Genomic DNA, 22,413 nt, shown 5'->3' on the forward strand with positions numbered 1-22,413 from the left:
GCAAAGTGCCTGGCGTTCGGTGCCCGACTTGCGCCACGGAAGGAAAGGAAGTCTGGGTTATTCCAGGTCGCTGCTGTGGTTTTTGCGGAACTGCTTGCGTAGGTGAGTAACCATTGACTTCAAGGGACATTTGTGCTGTTCTAACGACCCTGACAGACTGATCGCCAGTGATGTCTAACTTCGCTCACGGATAGAGCATGAATGACAGCCGGCCGCAAAAGCGCTACGCGTTACATACTTCCTTTATTATGGACTCGATCTTGGCCTTGAATACCTATTCTTTCCTAATGTCTCTGCGACTTTGTTCGTTGATGATGCGATGCCTCGTTGACGAGGGTTTCATTCATCACCGGTTCTATGCAATTGCTTTCCCAGTTTCGTCGTTCACCAGAACGGTCTTTGGCAGTCATCAAAATTGTTCTCGAGTAGTCTCATTATATGTCAAGGCGTTATTTTCTCTCCTTTTCTCAAACGTGAACCTCCCGTCTTTCTATGGTTGGTGGGTTGGTCAAGTTGGATACAGGCGACGCAGCCGATGCTGCCTTTTGATCTTTTGGATTCATTTTGTGTGTTAATTACATTAAATTGACAGCCAAGGTGTTTGATAACACTGTGGACATAATGTCAGCAGGCGAGAGTCTGATGGATATGGTGTAGCTTTGATGGGTGATGCCAGGAGCTTGGCTCCTTCAAAGTTTTAAGTCGCATGAGTAAAGACGGAGATATATGAAGGGTGTTATGCCGCCATTACTAGAGCCTATTGTTGCAAATTTATCAATTCATTCCTGTTATCGATAATTATGAGCGCTGTGACTGAGAGGGCCAATTACCAACTTTGCCAAGTTAGTCCTGATCCATGAGGCGTGCCAGCCTGGCTCAACCATTGTTCACCGTTCGGGGTCACTGCCCGATTATGGTAGTGCCTGATTACATGATCATCCGAAGAACTTTTACGGACTTGAATGTATATGTTTTCTATGTCTAGGCGCATATCTCAGCACTGTTCACCCGATGATCTATCTATCCATTGCTATGGTCGTCAGGGACTGGACTTTGTTCAGCGACAGCGAGATGTCACCGCCGAGCGACCAGCACCAAGCTAGGTAGATTAAGAGGGATCACAGAACACTTATGCAAGTAGACATGGCTTTAGCGTATGTAGCAACGGTTATAAGTACAGGGGGTGTATCCCATGATGATCACGACCATCTCACGACTTCAGTGTCGATAACGACTTACCACCACCACCAATCCACAGTACTACTCAAAGTCCATCCATCATCTTCCATCATAATGCAAAGCCTAATTCACCGGATCTTGGGGTGGAATAATGAAGTTGAGTCCTGTGACCAGAGCGAAGATAATAAGTCCATTCATTCACCCTCAAATTCTAGTTCTAGCGACTATGAAACTTCCAATGATTCCTACTGGACAGCTAGTGTTGGAGATTCCGACGCATCAACGGCGACTATCGGACGATCTATGACTCTTGAACCCATGATACCCGATATTCTCATTGACAATCTACTACAAGAGACCCTTGAGGACACAAGTGAGACAGCGAACCCGCACCCCTCTTTGTCAATCAAGACAGAGATCGCCAGGGAAGCAATTTACATCTATGAGATAATGAAAGAGGGTGCCATTGATGATACATGGAATAGCAAATCCTGTCTCCTAACGCGCACGCTCATCCATGACAACGCAGCTCCCCCCTCGGGGTGCCTCTTCTGGCGGTGCGATGTCAGTTACGATCCAGAAGATGTTGAGACAGGCGATGTTGTGGTGCTGTTCATGCCCGATCGCGACTTTGTGAAGATGATCGAGCAAGGCGAAGTCGTCTTTGATCAACCAATTGATCCAAAGCCAATTTCAGTGCTCAGTCGGACGATCGATCCGGACTTTAATGGCCCTGAGCAACGACTCGCTGGTCGAGTCTTGGCTTGGAAGGTGTTTGGTTCGGGGGATTGTGACTGGATGGATCGGCAGGGTCGTCCTATTGATCTAGGTGACCTAGAGGTGGTCCCCAACATCATTCACCTGCTCAAGTGAGGAGCCCTTTTGCATATGACTATCCGAAGGATGCATGTTGTAAGCTTCTTGCGAGATTTGGTTTATTGTTGCGATTATGCGAGATGACGGGCAGTTCAAGCAGGCATGTCCCTGTACGTCTTTATGGTTACCCGAGCAGAGATTTAGTATTGACTTACGGAATGATATATGAGAATGAGAATGAATAAACGAATTTTTAGGATCTTCTATTGAATGAATATCTATGATACCATGTGCAGAATAAATAAGCTGAGTTTAAGTCTTATTAATAATTCTTGCTTTATGGACGCCTAGCCCAAATCAACTTCACGAACCCGTAGACCATTGGATCATAAAACCTTGACTATTGAACCAAAGAGTTTGGTGGTGGATCAACCACCAAAGACTCAAATAGACCCAAGAGCCCAGACTACAGCAAACACAGCGTCAATCACCCGGAGGAGAATGAAATAAGCGAACATCCCCAAAGCAGGAAATATATCCCAGTATGAAATCAACTGTCCTCTTTTGGTCTCCTCAATATCGACATATCCTCCCCATACGATAACCCTGGTTTATCCCTTCCCTGAATTCTGGTAACCAACCTACACGGAACGCCCATAATGCAGCACAGTACCATCTCTGCAGGTGTTGACGCCACTCGGAACTACTTCCAGTTCCGTATACTGAGCTACTTCAAAAGCTGCCGTGGAAGCGTGCTGATCACTTCGGGTCTCGAGATTCTCGGACGTGTTCTTGAAGCTATAGTGAATGCCAACTCAACCAATAGCTGGCGTAAGATCTTTATTATTGTCGCAGGACATATAAGCGAAGAGCTGATAAGACTCTCCGCAGAAGATGAGAGACTCTACGACCAGGTACAGGCCCAACTTCCCTTGCACCACGAACAGTCTGAGGAAATTGGCTGGGCTGCTATACCAAGAGGGATTCTTCATGAGAGAAACAAACGTCGCAAGGCACTTCTGGGGATACAGATAAGAACGACACGAATCAAGACACGAAGAGTACTCCACCATCGAGCTCTATGGTACATTCACATGCTTGGATGCGACCGGAGAATGAAAGTGGTGGGTAAATATGAAAGGTGATTTGTGCTGAATGGATGGGAGGAAAAGAATAATACAGAGTGGTTGAAGAAACTATATATATGCAGTAAAATATAAACCCCTGAATATAAACCTTAAATAAACTTTAAGTTTAATCAAAGGTGTGAGATAAAATGAGGATTTATATTTATTGCTATGATAATTCGGCGACTGAGAGGGCTATGAGCGCGAAATGGTATCGACAAGCGGTGCGGCGAACGATGCATGACCTGGGCCACGAGCTGGAATGAACTTACGCCTTGTCTCGTCTCTGCTTGCGACACCCAGGCATCAATCGACCTCTGATGTACTAACAAACGCTTCCAACCCAATGCCGTATACATACATATCCGAGTGCGCTTACTCCGGCTTCCTCCCGTAGACAAGCCTCAGCCGACAGTATGGATGATACTTGCCCGATCTCAACTCCCTTCGAAGCTGCGAGCAATAAACCGTGACTTCATCCTGCGACCATCCCAACACGACACTCGCCATATACAAGACGAAGCCCTCCAGATCTTGATCCATGGCAGCAAACGCAAAGGTTCCAATTTCTTGCATCTTGGGATCTTTGGGCCAGCTACCGATGGGAAGCTGTAGGTCCAGTTAGCCACAATCCCAGAGCATACTGAACTGGATAGTCCTGGGCAATTACTTGCCTTGAAGTTCCGAATCTGAATATCAGTGAACCCTGCGTCTTCCATGCCCTTCTTCTGCAAGTCATCATCCAGAATGGTAAAAGTTCTACCAAGTCTCTTTCCACCTTCAATAAAGAACTTGCCCCATTCACTCATCGCACTACCCTCCTTAACAGTATCATCATCACTCTCGAGCATAGCTGACGCTTCAAAGCTCTCAACCCAACCCCCCGGCTTACACGATCTAAAGGCCTCTTGGAACAAAGCTGACCAGTCACTGATAGAGCCGTAGAGGTATCTCATGTAGATAAAGTCGAATGAGTCGGGGGAGAAGGTCCATGGTTGAGTGCAGTCTTCGATCTCACTGCTTTTGTCAACTGACGGCTCGATCGAGTTGTCGTACAGACGATGTGACGCTGAAGAACTTACAACTTGACGTTGGGAGGAACCCAGCTTGGTTGGATGGGAGATATGTCAGTGCCGATCACTTCGGCTTGGGGATGCTCATCGGCAAAATCACTAGACAGTCAGTCGAAGATATCACCCCGTGAAGCAGCACACCTACATTGCCCAGATTCCTGTTCACCAACCATATAAGTATATCTTTGGTTTAAAAGTAGCGATTTCATACCTGTTCCAGTGCCTACATCCAGGACAGACTTAAAAACGTCAGAAATTTAAAGATTTACGGCAACACAACACTTACTTTGATATCGTCCTTCAACGGTGCCAAGTGAAGTTTGCCATCTAGTGTGAGAACCAAAAAATGGTGGCTGAAACGTGTCAGTGCCTAGCTTAACAAGCCCCGTAGCTCTTACATAATGTCCATCGCCTCATTCTGTTGAGCATCATTTGAGGCCCTGCACGTCACGCATTAGCTCTATGCAGTAAGCAGCCTTCCATAAATTACTCACCAATATTCTGCATTTCCTCTCTCGGAATGATAAGTTCGTCCCTTGATAGTTCTATAGTTCAGAATACTCGATGTCATCGAAGCTGTCGACGACTCTGTATCGACACCCAGTGAAGAGTCGGCATCTTCATCCTGCTCATCCTAAAAAAACGCGTCAGTCCCAGCCCCTTTTGACTCTGCTCAAACATGCCTGTGCCAGGGCTGCCCAGTGCCCAGCGTCATGCAGCACAACCTCACTTGCTCCTGATGAAGGAGACTTTGGTGACTTCTTCGGGGACGAGGCTTTGTCGCTCATGGTGTATGACTTGGCGTTGAGGTTGCGCAAGAAACTAGTTGGTTCTTGTCGAAGCGCGATTTTTGACAGCTTGCGGGGTAGACAAGAACATGTCTCGGCTGATTGATGTTGCATTTATTGCGGATCATTGCCGGGTGTTGTTGAAATGCCGGGGGTGACAGGGATAAATGATCTGATTTGACAAAGGTCAAACATCAAGTTGAACAGGACACTCTATAGAAGGCTCAAGTTAGCAAAGGAGAGGCTTGATAAAGTCACAATTCTAGGATTGATATACTCTACCAAATAATTATCAGTCATCTTAGCAAAGAAAAACCCTTCCAAATTTTGACCTCCATCTTCCCCCTTTTCTCTTTTCTCTTTTCTCTTCTCTCATATCCCCCGGGCTTTCCCTTATCCTTCATCATTTTGGTCACCACTATAGGTAATCTCTCTTTGGTACATTGATCTATCCACTGAAAACCAATAGCATTTTCTTTAATAATACAGAAAGCCATTATGATGCGTGTGGCTTTTCAGTCAGGATCAACTCGAGCTGGGTGGAGCTCATACCGAGTTTTTCCGACGTAGCAATACTGGTGCTTCTCATCGTCAAGCATGTCATCGTCACAATCTCTCGCCAACAGGTGTTGAAGAACCCCTAAGCAATAAGTCTTCTTAACGTCTTTAAAGTCATTTGTCTATTAACTTAGACCATTCGTTTACCTTACTGATCGTGTTCATTGTGCGGTTTGCGCACTACCCTAGAGACAATGAGTTAGGAATTAGGCAGTACTCAATAAGAAGCACTGCATTTAAGATAAAGTATTTAGGACTTAAAATACTTCTAATATTAATCAATTTCTTCGTCCAGATTGAGTACTGTATTATTGTCCTTTATAATAAAATATTATAAACATAATGAAGTGTCTAATTTATTGCTATTTATAGAACCAGGTCAGCCCATGCGATAAGATAAGATAAGATAAACAGACGCGAAAACGTCTCCTGGCGCATCACTTCACGCCGATTCCAGACGCGCTGTGACCCTAATGCCTTGAAATAAGACGCGTTTCCATAACGTTTCCAGACTCAACTGGAGATGAAAGTGTTTCCGCTTTTCGCCTAGACCCACCAGGCTGGTTCTGACGTGATGACGTATCTGTAACGCACCTCAAACCCCTGCATCCCTGCCATACATTGCCAAACTCAATCGTTTGACATTCACGTCTCAGATCTTGACAGTCCCCGTTTCACATCCCATTCGCTTACACACCAGCAATATCACCGCGAACTATTAGGAGCCGCCAAAACCTCATCGGTTATACGGCCCGCTAGACTGTCTCATCTGTCTCGTCTGTCAGATCGGGTTTGGATTCTCGGATCAAGCTGCTTCCTGTTTCTAAAAGCGCCCAAGGGGTGAATGGCATGAACGTTTTCGTATTAGGATCTGTTTGGAAAAACGGCGAGAGATTGACTTTTGAGAATGCCATTAAAACGATTGCAAAGTATAAAGTGCGCGATGATACCCTCATGTCTGTGCTTGTTCATCCAGCTTTCATCCAATCTCATCTCTGTTTATTGTTTCCACGCTCTGTGAGCTTTTTGTCTTCTCTTCTACTTATCATTCCTTTACCAGGCTGCAGGAACAGTCATTCATTACCATATTTGCTATTTCTAATTGCATACTACTCTCTCTATCACGATGAAGTTCTCTGCCGCCATTCTCACTCTTTCGGCCGGTTTGGCCACTGCGACGCCTGTCTTTCGCGCCCCTGCTCCTGGTCGACATGTCTCTCGATCCATCAAGAAGCGACAGGTTCCCCAGGAGCACTCCCACGACTTTGTCTTGACCATCACTGGTGAGATGCTTAGACTCAACAACCCCAAGGAGATTCAGGACCCCGTCTTTGGTCTCTTGGGTGATGCCGCTGCAAAGGAGGGTGCAGGTAGCGTCACCAACCTTGCCTGTCTGAAGCAGGAGACTGCTGATCAAGCTTTCACCAACGCCAAGGCGATTGGCGATCTTCGCGGTATGGCTGGTGCACTGCTCTTCCAGGCCATTGAGCGCAACACTGCCGGTGTTGGTGTTGCCAGCAAGCTGTGCGATGAAGCAGCTGTCAACCCCGAGATCGGTGCTCTTACACAGCATCAAGATGCCGCCTCTACTGGTGCCGGTGCTATCAACAAGGCTGTTACTCTAGAGCTGGCGAAGCAGCTGGCTGGTATTGGTGCTGACCCCAACTTGGCTCTGCTGAGTGGAACTTTCGCACCGGGAGATGTAAGTACATATCTTAAGCTGTATAGTGAGCCTGCTGACAAATTCTAGACTAGCGATACCACCGGAAAGGGCAACTCCTGTGATGAGGAAGAGCCCGACCTGGGCTGCATCTTCTCCCAGGGTCTTCTTGTTCTGGATGCGACAGAGGATGAGATCTCCTCTGCCGTTGCCGATGTTAAGCCAACATTCACCGGAACAGGCGGCATCTTTGCCACGGACCTGGTTGATCTGGCCAAGTTCTCTGTCGCCTCTGTTACCGAGGTCGCTGATCTTGCTACAATCGTCAACGGAGCGGCTTCTGGCGCTGCGTCCGCTACTGGTGCCGCATCTGCTACCGATGCTGTCAAAGCCACTGCTACCGCTGAAGCACCGGCTGCTACCAAAACTGGCAAAGCTGCTGAAAAGACGGCTGGTGCTGGTGCTGGTGCTGGTGCTGGAAAGGGATGCAAAGCCAAGTCAAAGACCGCCGCCAGCGCAACTTTGACCCCCCTCCCCAGCCGCACATCAGGCGCTAGTGTCAAGGCTACCGGTGCCGCTAGCGATGCTCAGGGTGTGAACGTCCAGACCTTCACTGGTACACTTGGTGGCGCACCTCCCCCCGTCATCTCCTCCAACGCCGAGAAGCCTTTCTCCGTCAACGGTAACACATTCAATGGAGAGAGTGTTGCTCTCGGTCGATCTTGCGATATTCAGCACAATGCTTGTGCGGATGCTGCCAACTCTGGTCAGCTTTCGGGAGGCGTCGGGCAATGCGAGACCCAGTTGGCTGCCTGTCGCGCTGCCATTCAGTAAGAGATGAGGTAGACATTATACGGTTTTAGCTGTAGATATATATTAAATGAATCAAGAACTTACTCTCAGAATACCACTAGGCAAATCTCGAATGATATGCTTCTCCTTTGAATTAATCCGATAATGAAGTAGGGACTTTGGAATGGTGGCCAGAATAGTTACTCATCTTGAAATCCATTGACCCTTCCTCAACACAAAGAAACAGGGCGAGGTATTTTACAGTTCATAGGGCAATAATCATGACTTCTCGCGAGATATATAATTCAAGTTACCATATGGCTATACACACCTACAGCTGACATATCATTATATACATGTTTGTTTATTTGCCGCTGAGACCTGTGGCTGAGAGCTTAATCCGCCCGAGAGAAGATAGTTTATTTGGTAGTTTTAAGTTGGACGAATCGTCTTTAAGTTCCTGTCTAGCCATGCCTATCTACAGCCAGAACTAAGTTCGTGTTCTTCTAGTTGCATTGCCCGCCTATCATTTCTACCAACATGATCCGCTAGCCCTACCTGTCTGGCTCAATAGGCGATCGCACAGGCCGTGCCTCACAGCCAATCAGGATCATGCATATCTCCAATCACGCGTCCATGGCTGTCCATCCACACTCCATCATCTGCCCAGCGTTTGAAATTCTCATCCTCCCAGCTTTCAACAAGTCGAAAGATTACCACTTGGTGGCCTGCTCTTGTGACACTGCTGAAGTCAGGCAAGAGCGCATTGAATAGCTTACACGGCGGAATAGTGATTCGATCCTTGTAATCATGGAAGTCATTGGACATTGGACTTACAGCTACTCATTTCTCGCTCGACATGCTTGGTACGCATGCATGCCAGCTGCAAATCGATGCATCCCTTCACTCTCGTGGTAACGCCATCATAGATGAGCTCCCAGTGACCAGTTTCACAGGCTTTGCCGGTAATACACTTGGAAGCTTTGTGATGCCGAAGGGTGAGCAATGGGTATTCTACTCCTTCGTCGTCTTCTATTATTCGCGTATAGGCCCACTGGACAATTTCATTTGAGAAACAAGAGGAACCCGGGGGCTTGGGACGAATCCATTTGTCCTGTTGAAATCTTGGGTCAAGCTTGAAAAAAGGAGGGGCCTCTTCTCGAGCAATGTGGACCGATGCCTTGGATGGTCGAGGCTGGAGCTTACCGTCACTGAGTTCGTTCGAAAACTTCAAGTCAGCTGGAAGCTTGCTGCCCCTTATATTCTCTCCAGCTGCAGTCGAGAGAAACGCAATAGCGGCTTCGACCTCAGCCAGTGCCTTTTGCAACTCGGACTTGTTAGATTGGAGTCGTTCTATGTTATCAAATTTGGCGGTAGAAAGATTCAGAGATATCTTTGAAAGGGACTTATCTGTGGTGTTGATGGTGTTTTGGTGTGGAATTGGACTGCTGTATCACCGTGGGTCTTGAACTATTTTATACATGCATCCGGAAGTTGATTTCAGCTCATTGTTCATTATGTCGCTTCACTGAGCAAATTGAGGGCTTAACACATGGGATGCACAGTTGACAAGTTTCCAGGTACAGCGGATACGGTTCAACTAAGTAGACTAAGAACAAAGGCACATATTACACCGGTAGCACTTACACAGCCGCTAGAGTCAAAAACCACGCTGTTCAAAGAAAAATGACTTTTTTTGATTCAATGCTTGGGCGAACAGTTACTGTGAGCGCCCCCATTGTCTTGGATTGTATTCACTTGGCTATAGAACAAAGCCTCAATGTATAATTGTTACCGTAATCATTACTGGGTTCGTTTGTCTGGCCTTCGTTCGGTTTTGCGAAATGATCTGACAGCAAAGCATTGCGAAAATAGTGACAGCTGATAGAGTAACTGCGTTATCGTATAAATAATGTTCTTTCTCATGCCGTCTATAATCAGCGGCTGATTGTTCTATGATCTTGCCACTTTAAATCTTCAAAAAGGGCAAAAGAAACCACACATTATGAGTTCCATGGTAAATTTAGAGCCAGCTTGCAAAATATTGAGCAGAATTCGAAAAAGAAATGCCAAAGCAGCTTGGAAGTGGCTATGGCAATGATGATGGACTGAAGCGACACGTCATTCCTCATGTGTGTCTATTTCTTTGTAAAGACCAGGAGTTTGTGGTTTGATGGAAAGATCTTAACGGAAAATTGGGTCTAAGGGCGGTCTGGGCATCGAGATCGAACATTGTCCTCATGAATAGCTCGTGGTTTATGCCTTACATATTCTTTTCTATGCTAAACTACACTCCTACTATCATTCATGAAGGTTGTCATCTCGACCAGCTCAGCCGTGCTCGACGAAGCTTCTTGTTGCGCCTGAATTGGCTTCCCCTTGTAAATTGTACTCTCCGTATGACGGGAGGAATTTGGAGTTCTACCCTGCTGCCTGGGTGCCGATGATCCTTGGTGGGGATTTCTAGGACCTGATTCAATAGAACTTCCAAGTCTCGGGAATGCCTTGAGGATAAGCATTCGGAGGTCTGGAAGGCAGACACACCAGAGACCAACGTTGATCTCAATAACGGACCAGTAACAGGTCTCGAAACTGTCCCCTACAGTATGTCAGATGTGCCTGGGGAGAAGTAGGTTGATGAACTTACAGGTTGGATTCTGAGAGTTTCCGAAAGCAACCAAGTACCGCAGTCGAAGAATACTGACGATGGTGACACTACTCCCGTTAGTCGTTGGAAACAACAATACAAGCGAGCAACTTACAAAGTTCCGACCGTAAACATGATAGCTACAGCGAGCTTCCTTTGCCACTTCATCTGCAATTGCACCAGCTGCCAGATGGGAATGGCCAACATCCAAACGTCCAGGATGATACCGACGGCGGCGATGGCCCAAGCTAATGGCTGAACTCCAAGACAATGTCCCTCGTGTAACTTATCCCATCCTGTCCAGTAGAAGCTGATCGGCTGACATTGTGCAATAGCAAGGATGTCAAAGATGATCATGCCTAGGACCGAAAAAACGATGGTACCCCATATAAGACGTTGGACGGATACGACGGGGAAGATTCGGAGATAGAAGAGGGCGACGCAAATCTTGGTCAGGAAGACGTCGGAAGCGTAGAGGGTTTGTCCAATGTAGAGGTACTAAAACTGTTAGAGATGCCTTTGAATGGAGATGGGGATCATACGCAGAGATAGCTGTTGATTGTATCTGGGCTGAAGAGCCATGCATCTCTCCCGAGACCATTGCCCGAAACTGTCCGCAGTCAGTATTAACTCCACCAGTTGCGAGGTTGGCTTACGGCCATGAACACAAACAATGGTGTTTCCCAGATCAAGTAGCTATCAGAATTAGCAGAGCACTCTTTTGATGTGGAGCGTATACGACTCACAAAGACCGCCACGATGATGTAATCGTCCAGTCTGAACTTCCTCTCGTATCGGAGCTTGTGCCAAAGCCGAAGACCAACTACAATCGCCGTGATTGCAATCAATGTTATGGCTAAAATATCGAATTGCGCGTGTCTGTCTCGCACTGGAAAATCACAGGCAACTGAGGTGACATTCAGCGTCGCTGCTATTGTTAGCATTTACCCAAGACCTAATCCACAACACGTACCTAATGCGTCTCTCGGGAGGCATTTCTTTTGAACACAGCTCAAAACCTGCGTCTTGAGTTTCGGGTCGGCGCAAAGACATTGTACGTCAATGCCACAAGTCGACGTTGATACAAGCTCGACAAGACAGCTCCCCTAACCAAAGTCAGCATTTTGCGGCTCAGATAAGGGAGTAACGTACAGCGCAGTCTGGTATTTTTGTCAAAAAGTCCGAGACATTGTCACAGAACACTTGGCATACGAGACACGCCCACGTCACCAGCAATACCAGCAGATGCATGCTTCAGTTGATATGCAGCATGGTGGGAAGAGAGACAGCTGTGATATCGACAGGGGAGAAGAATACGAGGGAATCGGAGCAGTCATTTAATTGTTGATCTCCCACTAGTCTCACGTGGCAAGTCTAGCTTGGCTGGAGAGATTGGCGATGCGAATCCTTAGCTGACCCCATAGAGTTTGAGAACGCGTCTCCAGTATATTTGGACCGGAGTCATGTAGAAAGAGGGGAGAGAAAGGGACTAACTGTACAGCTGCAAGATTATGTGTTGAGACGATATGTGTTTTCTTTCAGCTACTGTGGAGGATCGACGGATCAGCACAAGCATGGGCTGACGACTGATTCGCGGCGATAAATGAATTGCTAATTTGGGTAAAGGCGTCTCGGCAGTTATGGATCCTCAAAATCTAGACAGAATACTCACAGCTCTCACAGGCGAAGGATTTCTGTCGCCCGTTCCAAGCTATGCGGCCACTAAAGAACCACGATCCACTTAGCAAGGCTTATTGTCAAAGCGGGATGGGGTGAAATTATGCGTCCGAGTCAGTGACGCCAAGTTCGCCGAATTGTTGGGAGCTGCTACTATTGCCGTACTGCCGGACTTGCTGATAATCACAGCTCCTTGGTGGCGCAGGCAATGCGCCGTTGTGATCCAGGCGTGTTCAATTTTCTCGGCACGCTGTTGTTAGCGGCTCTGTGATAAAGCGGCACAAGAATTGCATTCCAGGTGGGAGCACGAGCCAGGCTAGATGGCAGCTAGCCGGCGGCAAATGAAGTCATTGAATTCGGCATTGAATGCTAATGCTAGTTACTTAGCAGGCATTTTTCGGCACATTACTACAGCGCCAGAAATTGAATATATTTGTCAAAGGGCCCAAGAGGGCAAGAAAAAGAGTCTCTTGGCGCAGCCGGTCTAAATAAGCTTGCGGGAAAGGGTCCGCGCTTACAAAGGGAACGTCAAGTGCAGCTAGCGACAGTCTCGGAAGTATTTGTCACTGTCTTGCCTGTAGCATTATAAGCTACCGTCTTTGTGCCAGTAGCTTGATGAATGCTATCACCGCGCACTCATGACAACGGGTACTTGCCCCTCACTGCGCAAAGACATGAACAGCGCACTCGTTCATATAAAGAATTCTGTTCACTCAAAGAATTCACTACTAATTTTGAAGCATTGCGGAACAAAGAATTTAGGAGACCGATCAGAACAGGCTACCACTGCTTACGCGAGTTTGATAGTTCTCTCAAGGCAAGATTGAGAAGATATAACCCGAGGGCTCCATTTCCCTGTACTTATTGGAAAGCCATAAGCGTAACATGAACTACTGGAAAGACCAGGCACAAGATCTTCTCACGACGTGAATCTGCCTCGTTCCCTAGCCTCCTCAACCCTTCGCGCCATCTCCTCTCTCCTCCCTCTGCAACGAGCACATTTCATCGGAACGAAACAACGACCGCTATGAATACCAACCGTGCAATGTCTCCAGCCGTTGAATTGTATACCTTCTGCGCAAGGATCCCATTCATGAAAACTCCCCATATTCCTTCCGCAATAGCAAAGCTTTTCGTAATATGCTACAGTGCACATATTGAGCGGTGGGGTTCGAGGGTACTGTCGTGTAGGATGCAGACAGTTTTTATCTTTCGAGGTATCTTGTATCGTGGTAGTCTTAGTGGAGGGTGTTGAAGATACTTGAGAAGGCGAAAGAGGTCTGCGTTATATATACTGCATCCCCCAAGCAGTGATGAAGTTCGACGCCGCCACATGAATGATTATGAGGAGGACTACCTTTTCCTAATCACAGCTTGGATGAAGTGTGAGTCTCTGGCATTTGCCCAGTCTAGGTAGCTTCTTTGGGTTGAGAGCCCATAATCACCACACATAACTTACAGAATAGTTTGCGACAGACTGGACTGCAAATCGTCAAGACATGATTCGAAGAGAATCGAATTCAATGGGACCAAGTGTGATCAACATGCGAGTAATCTCTTCATCGGAGGATCAAAATTGATGCCCATACTGATGCTTGAACGGACTGCAGAATATTATCCCTGTGAGTACTATTCGGATGAAACGATGAGTCTAGCGTAAAGAATGGAAAACATGCAGAATGCACGAATGTGGAGATTGAGAAGTTGGCAGAAATAGGTAGACTGGCCGTGATACTGACTCCTCATCATCATCACCCTACGGAAACATATTCAGATGCTCAAGGCGACACGAAAATATCTGTCAGGTCATCACTTACCTTCATCCGACGAACACATGTCTTGTAGCTATTGACAAACCCCCTGAGCGCGCCATGCGAAGTCATAGAGCTGAAAAAAGGAGAGTTCACCAAGCCTGAACATTTATTGTTACACGAGATGCTGTGATCAGCTACTCTGGTAAGCATAGAGCTGTCATTCATTATAAAATGCTTGGCTTATTCGCTGTCTGTACCGAATTATCAATCACCCTTCATAACTGTACGCCACTGGTTTCTCTTCCATCTACATAGAACTCAATCACTGACGGACGATACAATTTCAAGATGAGTTTCTACCAAACGACCAGTAATTACGGTGCAACTACAAGATCTAGTAGTATGAATGAAGCAATTGTGAACATCTCAGATTCAGAATCAACGACAAGCACGGGTTCTGAGGATACTGGGAGCTTAGGTGAGGAACCAGCGACTAAGGAACAGTTGACGTATTGGAGACTTTCATCTATCGGCAAAGGAGATTCCTACTCCCTAAAAACCATTGGAAACACATCCTACGCTCTCGTTCGATCTATCCACTCCGTATGGTTCACCGCGGAGTGGGATGACGGGGCGGAATCATGGGAACCCGAAGTTTCGCTACAGGGCTATCAACCAGAGCTGGTCTATGCTTACTGGGATGCAATAGAAGGGGGACGCCAAGGGGCCACCAAATTCGATTTGTTCCATGTCTTTAGGATCCTCGAACACAGAACCATGAGAGATTCTAGCAGGAGACGCGCTAAAAAGCTTTGCTATAAGGTCCAGTGGGTTGGGTACGATGTGAAAGATTACAGCTGGGAGCCGGCAGCGAAGGTTGCTCTTCTTGTCCCCTGGATGAAGAAAGAGTACGATAAGATGCATGGGCTATGAACTCTGGGAGATAGTACAACACAAGAGAATGTATCATCAGGTAGAATGGAAACTACATGTGACGGCTGAACAGAGAGGTAGGAGGTTTGATTTCTCAGATACATCAAGAACACAGAAGTTCTCGTTTAGTGGAACGTAAGTGATACGAGGGAAACATTTTAGCTGTAGCGTGTTACAATCCATTCTTTAAACATAAAAGCTGTTGAACCAAAGCTCTGATTTGCGCAATAACACTAGAACTGAAGCTTAAGTGGTCAAGTAGACACCTCAAAACAAGGATTTCTAGAATTCCTCCTGGCCTATTTATTCGTGGAGGTACTTGACCTCTTTCCCAGGGTTTGGCTGCTGAACCAGCCCAAGCTGCTGGAGAGCCGTCAGAGCTCCCTCTTCCCCAGTCTCATCCACAATAAGCCCATCCTTGAGTGTGAAGATAGTCGTTCCAGAGAAGTACATTTTCTTGCCCGTATTCGCCTTCTCCAAAGCGCCGACCGCAAGATCATGGAAGGCAACTCCAGTATGAGTGCCGCCTCCGATCCAGCGACCGACTACATATGGCCCGCTGGCGATCAGAGGGTGCTGGTAGGCATGAAACGAGATATCTGGAAATGCCTGTTGACTGGGGTTAGCTACTAAGGTGAGAGTTTTGTATGGGTCTTCTTGCCTCCTTGAATTCTGACAGCATCTTCTTGGCATTCTCCTTTCCATACCGTGGGCCATGCATTGGGTAGTTGATGACGAAGTTATCAGCGCAGAGCTTGTCGACGATCTCGGGGTTGCCTTTGCCCCAGTACTCGGTGAAGTACTCCTGGATAACCTCTAGGTTCTTTGTCTCCTCTTGAGTGGGCATTGTGCTGCTGTTGATACTGGTAGTTAAAGTGTTGCTGTTGTATTGGTATGATGGATGATTTAGAACTCTGTTGCTGCTGTCGAGAAGGGGGTCATGGATCTTATAGTGATATGGGTAAGCAATATCTGAGAGGAAAGGCTAACTTTTTACTAGACCGATCCTTGCAATGCCTCATATTCACAATGCCCAACAATTTCGACTTGCTGATTGGCTGATTCAGAGGCAACATAACCTCTTCGCAAACTGGATGCATGGATTCGGAGCCAGCGAAAGCATGGGTCTATGGAGTCGCCAGATCACGATAAGCAATTTTGCCGCAAAGTAATTGCTCAGTTCCATAGCAATGTACGAGTTTTATCCATGAGGCGAAATAAAGAGCCTCTATGATTGGGCAATTTGAAAGCAACATTCCACCAAGAGCACGTCATAGAGAAATGGTGAAAGAAACCTCCACTATGATTGGTCACATTGAGAGCAATGATCCACCTTTGACAGCTCTGGCACTGTAATTGTCCGAGAACAAGTGCCGTCTCTGGCAATAAGTCTAGGGCCGCCCGGGAGGATCTGAAACTAAGGGGGAATTTGAGTCGCTATAAGTCTTCCTAGCCTGTAAAGCCTCAGCACCAGGCATATTTCCTTTATAAATAGCCACCTAGCGTAGGAAAGACCAGTCCAACTCAAGTCTTTTGCAAACCTCAACAACATCATTTCTGATACGTACCAGTCACCCCAGTCATGTCATCGATCACTGTATATCGTGGAACCCCAAGCGGGAGAGTGCAGCAAGCTACAGTCCCAAGGCCTGGTCCTCCAAAAGCACATCAAGTCACGGTTCGTATCACTCATTCTGGCCTTTGTGGTACCGACGAGCACTACAAGTGCCAGGACATGGTTCTCGGTCATGAGGGAGTTGGCATCGTCGAGTCAATCGGCAGTTCTGTCGCAACGCTGAAAGTTTAAGTAGCCTGAGCGCAACCTAACCATTAATGCCGGTCTCCAGCTAACAGGTTCCTGTACACAGTGGAGATAGAGTTGGCTGGGGCTATTGTCATGGAAGCTGTCTCAACTGCGAGTATTGCGATCAAGGCCAAGAGCTGTACTGCGAACAGCGACAGTTCTACAGCTTCGACGAGTTCGATCAGGGCTCGTTCGCGACTTATGCAACTTGGAATGAGCACTTTGTCTTCCGTATTCCGGATAGCATCCCATCTGCGGAGGCAGCTCCTTTGATGTGCGCTGGGGCAGCCGTGTATTCCGCTCTTCGCAGCGCACAAGTCCAGTGGTATCACCGAGTGGGTGTTCTTGGCCTCGGGGGTCTAGGACACCTCGCTGTTCAGTATGCTGCCAAGATGGGCTGCCATGTCACAGTCTATTCCCACTCATCTGGCAAAGAAAAAGCAGCCCGAAAGCTGGGAGCGTCGGATTTCCAAGTGATGGGAGAGAGTTCCCCTCCTAGTCGAGCTGTTGATTGCCTGCTCTTGACTGGTGCTCAACAGCCGGACTGGTCCCAAGCCCTGTCGCTGGTTCGACGGGGCGGTGTGATAAGTGCAGTTACTGTGGTCTCATCTGAGCTGCGATGCCCATATGGGGAGATTCTGATGAACGCGATCCGGATACAGGGAAGCCTACCTGCCGCCCCGAATCTCCAACGGGAGATGCTTAGCTTCTCGGCGCTCCATGGAATAAAACCAGTTATCGAGACCTTTCCGTTCACTGAGAAGGGAATTAATGAGGCGATGGAGAAGCTTCGCCAGGGTAAGATGCGATATAGGGGCGTTCTTGCAATGGAGGGTTAGGGGTCTCTTCAAGCTGGGATGCATTTTCTTGTCATCACTCTGGCTCTGCATTAGACTCATCTTCCATAGGGGGGGAGTAGCCCTAAGTAATTCAAAACTACTCCGACATGGTCTGAACTCTGAAGAATGATCCTACTTATATTGCGGTAAGCTAGTAGTCTGCTGTATTAGAAACCCATCAAACTAGTATGTGACAGAAATACACGTCCATATTCTAGAGCCAGATCACCGATTTAAGCTCATCTTGGCCTGCAATGTCGATAACCTCCAGTGTTATCACAGCTTGGGTCCTGGGCGAGGCTTAGGTTTAGGGGGGGGAGGCATTGGGTTTGGTTGAGAAGGCATTTCTTTAAGCGTCGCGGTGTAAATAATATGTATATCTTGGAGGAGTCTAAATTGGCAATATCTTTAGAGGGGGACTTGAGAAGGATTGGGTATGGTAGCGCGGCGATCGGGGTTTATATAAAGCTGAAGCTTCTGTGACTCACTGACGTATGGCAGTCACATATGTAGCAATCGCAAACTGAACAATGTTCACAAGCCATTCACTGTAACAACAAAGTTGTACATTGGTTGCCACGTAAACGTCACAAGCGATTATTATTAAGAGTGAAAATGCTACGACGCCGAAAAGCATCCCCTTTGTCATGTAACTCTCAGTCGAGGTGCTGCTTGATCTCTTGCTGCGTCCATTCCCAAAGCTTTTCACGAGCATCTTTATCCTGACTCAGTTTGCTCCCCTTACCCGTCACACCAACAGGATGGTAAAATACCCCACTTTCAGCTTTAGGATCAGTCGCCGCCCATAACTGATTCAATGCACCCTTGGAAGCGTCAACAGCGATGAAGCTTAATGCAAGCCTTGTGAGTGTTCCCAAGATAAGACTGTGATTGATAAGCGGTGCTGCGAGGTTCGTCTGTACGACTCCTGGGTGGACGCTAATGACTTTGATATTGGGATATCGCTCGGCAAGGGCTGCGGTGTAGTGGACGTTTGCGAGCTTCGATATCGCATAGCGCGATGTTGAAGAGTAGCTAGGCATGGTGGTGTTGAATTGGTCGAACTGGTATGGATTCTTTGGCGACATGGACTCTCCCATCGAAGAAAGGAATACGATCCTCACGTCAGAATTGATCTTGGTGGTCTCCTCAAGAATCGGCAGAAGGAGATGAGTGAGAAAAGCATGGCCCATATGGTTCGTGCCAATCTGGATCTCGTAGCCTTCCTCGGTACGACCCTCTGGCGTCATCATGATGCCAGCATTGTTAATAAGAATATCGAGTCGGGTGGAAGATGTCTGGAACTCTGCAGCGGCAGATTTGATACTCGCCAGGGAAGCGAGATCAAGCGCTAGAAAAGATATCGCGTCGGTGTTGGCGCCCCCTTGTCGCAGGTCATTGACGGCTTGGTCAAACTTTGCTTTGCTGCGACACGCGAGGAAGATCCTTGAGGGTTCATGCTTTAACAGCTGCCGAGCAGTCTCAAGACCCAGTCCTGAGTTCCCTCCCGTGATGAGGATGACTTTACCATTCTGGCTGGGAATATCAGTGTCGGGAGAGAATTTGACAGGTCCCATTTTGTGTGTTGATGGGGAGGTAATGAATGTCGCAGGGTGGCTGCAAGCGCGTCTTAATATATCTGGTAATGGCGGGCTCGGAATCGTGTTTCACCCCGTAAAAGGTCTCTTAAGTCCGACACTAGGCTCTTTCAGCTCGGTAGTTGCATATGCTCGAATCTTCGGCAAATGCGAAAACTCTATTGATGGTGACATGCAAGTGGGTACGGAAGGCCAAATCGACATCTATGCCAAAATTCATCTTAAGGGATTTTTTTTACTCTATCCACCCTAATATAGCACTAAAGGCCCCTTTAGGCTTCTAGGCAATATAATATTATTATATTAAATATTATTGCTATAATGCAGCACTATAGACTAAGGCCTATATTAAGGGCTATAGCCCTCTCTCTTATATATACCTATATAAGCCTATAGTATACTATTTAAAGCTAAACTATTTACTTTTACTTTTATTATTATAAATTATATTAAATTTTACCTTAAAACTGGCTATAGCTATAATAAACTTTATATAAAATTAAAGGCCCTTAAAGAAGCTAGTTTTTGCCTATTTTATTAATAACTACTTATTAAAGCTATTAAGGTTATTAACCTTACTATAAGTAGCCCCCTTAGGCCTAGTTTAATAACGATTTAAACTAAATAAATATAACTAATCTTTATTATATATATTAATACTATTAATATAGCTACTAAAAGCTAGCAATATAGTATTACAGTAATAAGCTATAAAAGTATAATTATTATTAAATTAAAGGCTATATTTTATATTACTTTAAGATACCTTAAGGAAGTTATTTTAGGCATTTCTATACTAAAGTATAATAAAGGAGTTAAAAGTAAAAATATTAAAAGTAAGATTATAGCCCTATTAGGCTTTATATTTTTATTTTATAATAAAATAGTTTATTTTATTATATTAAGTTACTATAAAGAGTTCTTATTAATAAAGTAAAAACTTATTAATAGTTATATTATTAGTATATATTTAAATAGATCTATTATATATAGAGATACTATTTATAAAACCTTATAGCTAAAGGACTTTTTTAAGGCAGTAAGTATTACACTTTCTATAAGGGCTAAAGCTTTAGTTTTTCTTATGCTTTTATACTTTAATATATAAGATAATTTAAAAGATAGTAATACCCTATAGCCTAATAAGTAGGCAATTAAGTAGGCAGAAATTAAAATACCTACTTTAAAGTATATAATAAAGATTAAAAGAGAGATAAAAAATAAAAAAAAATCTATATAAAATAAAAGAAAGGAGAATAATATTAAAGCTAAAATTAAGGTTAAGGTTAAAGTTAAAAAGATAAAAGGTAAAAAAGAGAGATAATATAAAGATTTAAATATATTTAAGGTATTTCTTTAATCTATAATATTAAATAAGGATTAAGGAGGTAAGGAAGATAAGGAGAAATAAAATTAAGAAAAAGCTAAAGGGCGCCCTTTATAATTAAAGGCCTTACTATAGAGGTTTAAGGAATAATATAAGGCTAGCTTTTAACCTTATAATTAATCTTATCTTAATTAATATTACCTTAAGTCTTTTAGTTAAGTAGCTATATATTAATATTATATATAGCTAAATAAGACTATATGCAATTAATCCTATCTATAGGTATTTCTAAAAGACTAATAGCTAGCTATTTTCCATTAAGTATATATACTTTTAATTATACTTATAGATATAAGTATATAAAGAGCTTTAGGTTCTTAGGGATATCTTAGGGAAAGATCTGCCCTTTAAGAATCTTTTTATATACTGTAATTATATCCTAGGGCAAATATATATTAAGATTAATATTATTATATTTAAAAAGCTTCTTAAGAGGCTATAATTAATTAAATAATATTAAATAAATATAATTCCTTATTTTATAGATCTCTAGCTAATAATATAAGACCTAAGGCTAACTAGAAAGAATATATGGCCTATTGCGCTATTTATAAATATAATGCAAATTTTATATATATATAAATTTAGAGAGTTCTATATATATAATTAGTATAAAAAGAATGTAAAATAGTAATTTAATCCAGAATAGAATTAGCAGAGAAATGCCTATTAGCTATAATTCTTTTAAAATACTCCTATAATACAGTAGTATATATATATATATATATATATATATATTGTGACGGTTATAATGAGCATTCCAGGGTAAGAGGTCTAGCCTTGTTGGTGGGGTTAGAAGGCTGTCTGTGGTGATAGATATAAAGGGATAGATTCCCCTTAATATCTTAGTTTCAGTATGCCTTTTTAGACTAAATTTTATACTTTTTATCTTTATATTTAATATTATTAAACTAATTACTTAATTATTTATTTAATAATAAAGACCCTATCTTAATTAAACCTTTATAGCTATATATACTTAATTTGCAATTAAGGCTATTAGAAATTATTGTTTTTTTACAGTCTTTTCCTTATTATTATTCTTTACCTTTAAATTAGTCTCTAAAACCTAGAAAATCCTCTTTATTAATAGTTATTACCTAAAGGGATTTTAAAACTAATTAATTAAATAGAAAGAAAGGCACTTTTATACTGCTAAAAGTTATAGATATATTAAAGAAAGAAGGCATTAAAATAAGAAGATATAAGGCAAAAGGCTATAATAATAATAATAATAAAACGATAACTTACTTACAGAAGCTATAAATAGCAATAAATCCTTTAGTTTTTAAGCTAAAAGTAATAATACTAAATATCTTATAAATATAAAGGGCAATACTGTAATTATAAAACTGAGATTATTTTATGCCTTTATTTTATAGAATAAGGATTTTGTATTTTAATAAACAGAAGGGAATAGCCTTAACCTAACAGTACTATAATATAGCTATAGTATCCTTAAGAGATACCTACCTTAAGAATAAAGTTTTTTAAGGTCTTTATATTAAGATTAAGACTTAAAAAGCTATCTCTCTTAAGGAGGCTAAAATTAATAGTATTTTAGAATTTTAATAAAATATCTTTTAGAATTATTTAATTAAAAAGTCTTTAAGAGTAATACTATAAGATATTTTTATATTAGTAGTATTCTAGACCTTTATAAAAGACCTAACTATTATAATAATAATTAAGATAATAGTTTTATAGAGAATAGATAAAAGGGATACCCCCTTAACCCCTTATAGAAAGGAGGTATCTATAAAAAACTTATAAAGATATTT

The 22,413-nt window shown here is 44.0% G+C and overlaps 10 protein-coding genes; 5 read left to right on the top strand and 5 right to left on the bottom strand.

The window, feature by feature from the left end:
- Positions 1 to 1,293: 1,293 nt before the first annotated feature.
- On the top strand, positions 1,294 to 2,052 carry FFUJ_12787 (uncharacterized protein; the record flags this gene model as incomplete). The annotated part of the gene is made up of 1 exon (XM_023582434.1): positions 1,294 to 2,052. One exon carries the CDS (start codon positions 1,294 to 1,296, stop codon positions 2,050 to 2,052), a length of 759 nt encoding a protein of 252 aa, XP_023434970.1.
- Positions 2,053 to 2,654: 602 nt separating this feature from the next.
- Positions 2,655 to 3,140, top strand: FFUJ_12788 (uncharacterized protein; the record flags this gene model as incomplete). The annotated part of the gene is made up of 1 exon (XM_023582435.1): positions 2,655 to 3,140. The coding sequence occupies one exon, from the start codon at positions 2,655 to 2,657 to the stop codon at positions 3,138 to 3,140; it is 486 nt and encodes a 161-aa protein (XP_023434971.1).
- Positions 3,141 to 3,497: 357 nt separating this feature from the next.
- On the bottom strand, positions 3,498 to 4,983 carry FFUJ_12789 (related to methyltransferase; the record flags this gene model as incomplete). XM_023582436.1 has 9 exons in its annotated part: positions 3,498 to 3,731; positions 3,767 to 4,139; positions 4,205 to 4,294; positions 4,341 to 4,353; positions 4,407 to 4,434; positions 4,482 to 4,548; positions 4,594 to 4,635; positions 4,690 to 4,829; positions 4,921 to 4,983. 9 exons carry the CDS (start codon positions 4,981 to 4,983, stop codon positions 3,498 to 3,500), a joined length of 1,050 nt encoding a protein of 349 aa, XP_023434972.1.
- A 1,684-nt stretch (positions 4,984 to 6,667) lies between these two features.
- On the top strand, positions 6,668 to 8,035 carry FFUJ_12790 (related to cell wall mannoprotein; the record flags this gene model as incomplete). XM_023582437.1 has 2 exons in its annotated part: positions 6,668 to 7,243; positions 7,292 to 8,035. The coding sequence occupies 2 exons, from the start codon at positions 6,668 to 6,670 to the stop codon at positions 8,033 to 8,035; spliced, it is 1,320 nt and encodes a 439-aa protein (XP_023434973.1).
- A 671-nt stretch (positions 8,036 to 8,706) lies between these two features.
- FFUJ_12791 (uncharacterized protein) lies at positions 8,707 to 9,509 on the bottom strand (the record flags this gene model as incomplete). XM_023582439.1 is given in 3 exon segments in its annotated part: positions 8,707 to 8,735; positions 8,831 to 9,441; positions 9,451 to 9,509. Coding segments are annotated over 3 exon segments (699 nt in total).
- A 766-nt stretch (positions 9,510 to 10,275) lies between these two features.
- FFUJ_12792 (related to integral membrane protein PTH11) lies at positions 10,276 to 11,891 on the bottom strand (the record flags this gene model as incomplete). XM_023582440.1 has 6 exons in its annotated part: positions 10,276 to 10,592; positions 10,641 to 10,708; positions 10,756 to 11,138; positions 11,297 to 11,547; positions 11,614 to 11,746; positions 11,793 to 11,891. The coding sequence occupies 6 exons, from the start codon at positions 11,889 to 11,891 to the stop codon at positions 10,276 to 10,278; spliced, it is 1,251 nt and encodes a 416-aa protein (XP_023434974.1).
- A 2,528-nt stretch (positions 11,892 to 14,419) lies between these two features.
- FFUJ_12793 (uncharacterized protein) lies at positions 14,420 to 15,004 on the top strand (the record flags this gene model as incomplete). Its single annotated transcript, XM_023582441.1, has 1 exon — positions 14,420 to 15,004. One exon carries the CDS (start codon positions 14,420 to 14,422, stop codon positions 15,002 to 15,004), a length of 585 nt encoding a protein of 194 aa, XP_023434975.1.
- Positions 15,005 to 15,307: 303 nt separating this feature from the next.
- Positions 15,308 to 15,851, bottom strand: FFUJ_12794 (uncharacterized protein; the record flags this gene model as incomplete). XM_023582442.1 has 2 exons in its annotated part: positions 15,308 to 15,620; positions 15,682 to 15,851. 2 exons carry the CDS (start codon positions 15,849 to 15,851, stop codon positions 15,308 to 15,310), a joined length of 483 nt encoding a protein of 160 aa, XP_023434976.1.
- A 735-nt stretch (positions 15,852 to 16,586) lies between these two features.
- FFUJ_12795 (related to ADH7-NADP(H)-dependent alcohol dehydrogenase) lies at positions 16,587 to 17,647 on the top strand (the record flags this gene model as incomplete). XM_023582443.1 has 2 exons in its annotated part: positions 16,587 to 16,774; positions 16,873 to 17,647. The coding sequence occupies 2 exons, from the start codon at positions 16,587 to 16,589 to the stop codon at positions 17,645 to 17,647; spliced, it is 963 nt and encodes a 320-aa protein (XP_023434977.1).
- A 656-nt stretch (positions 17,648 to 18,303) lies between these two features.
- FFUJ_12796 (Bli-4-like alcohol dehydrogenase) lies at positions 18,304 to 19,224 on the bottom strand (the record flags this gene model as incomplete). Its single annotated transcript, XM_023582444.1, has 1 exon — positions 18,304 to 19,224. One exon carries the CDS (start codon positions 19,222 to 19,224, stop codon positions 18,304 to 18,306), a length of 921 nt encoding a protein of 306 aa, XP_023434978.1.
- Positions 19,225 to 22,413: the final 3,189 nt, after the last annotated feature.

The sequence above is a fragment of the Fusarium fujikuroi genome, chromosome FFUJ_chr08 (genome assembly GCF_900079805.1).
Source record: "Fusarium fujikuroi IMI 58289 draft genome, chromosome FFUJ_chr08".
Lineage (NCBI taxonomy): Eukaryota > Fungi > Ascomycota > Sordariomycetes > Hypocreales > Nectriaceae > Fusarium > Fusarium fujikuroi.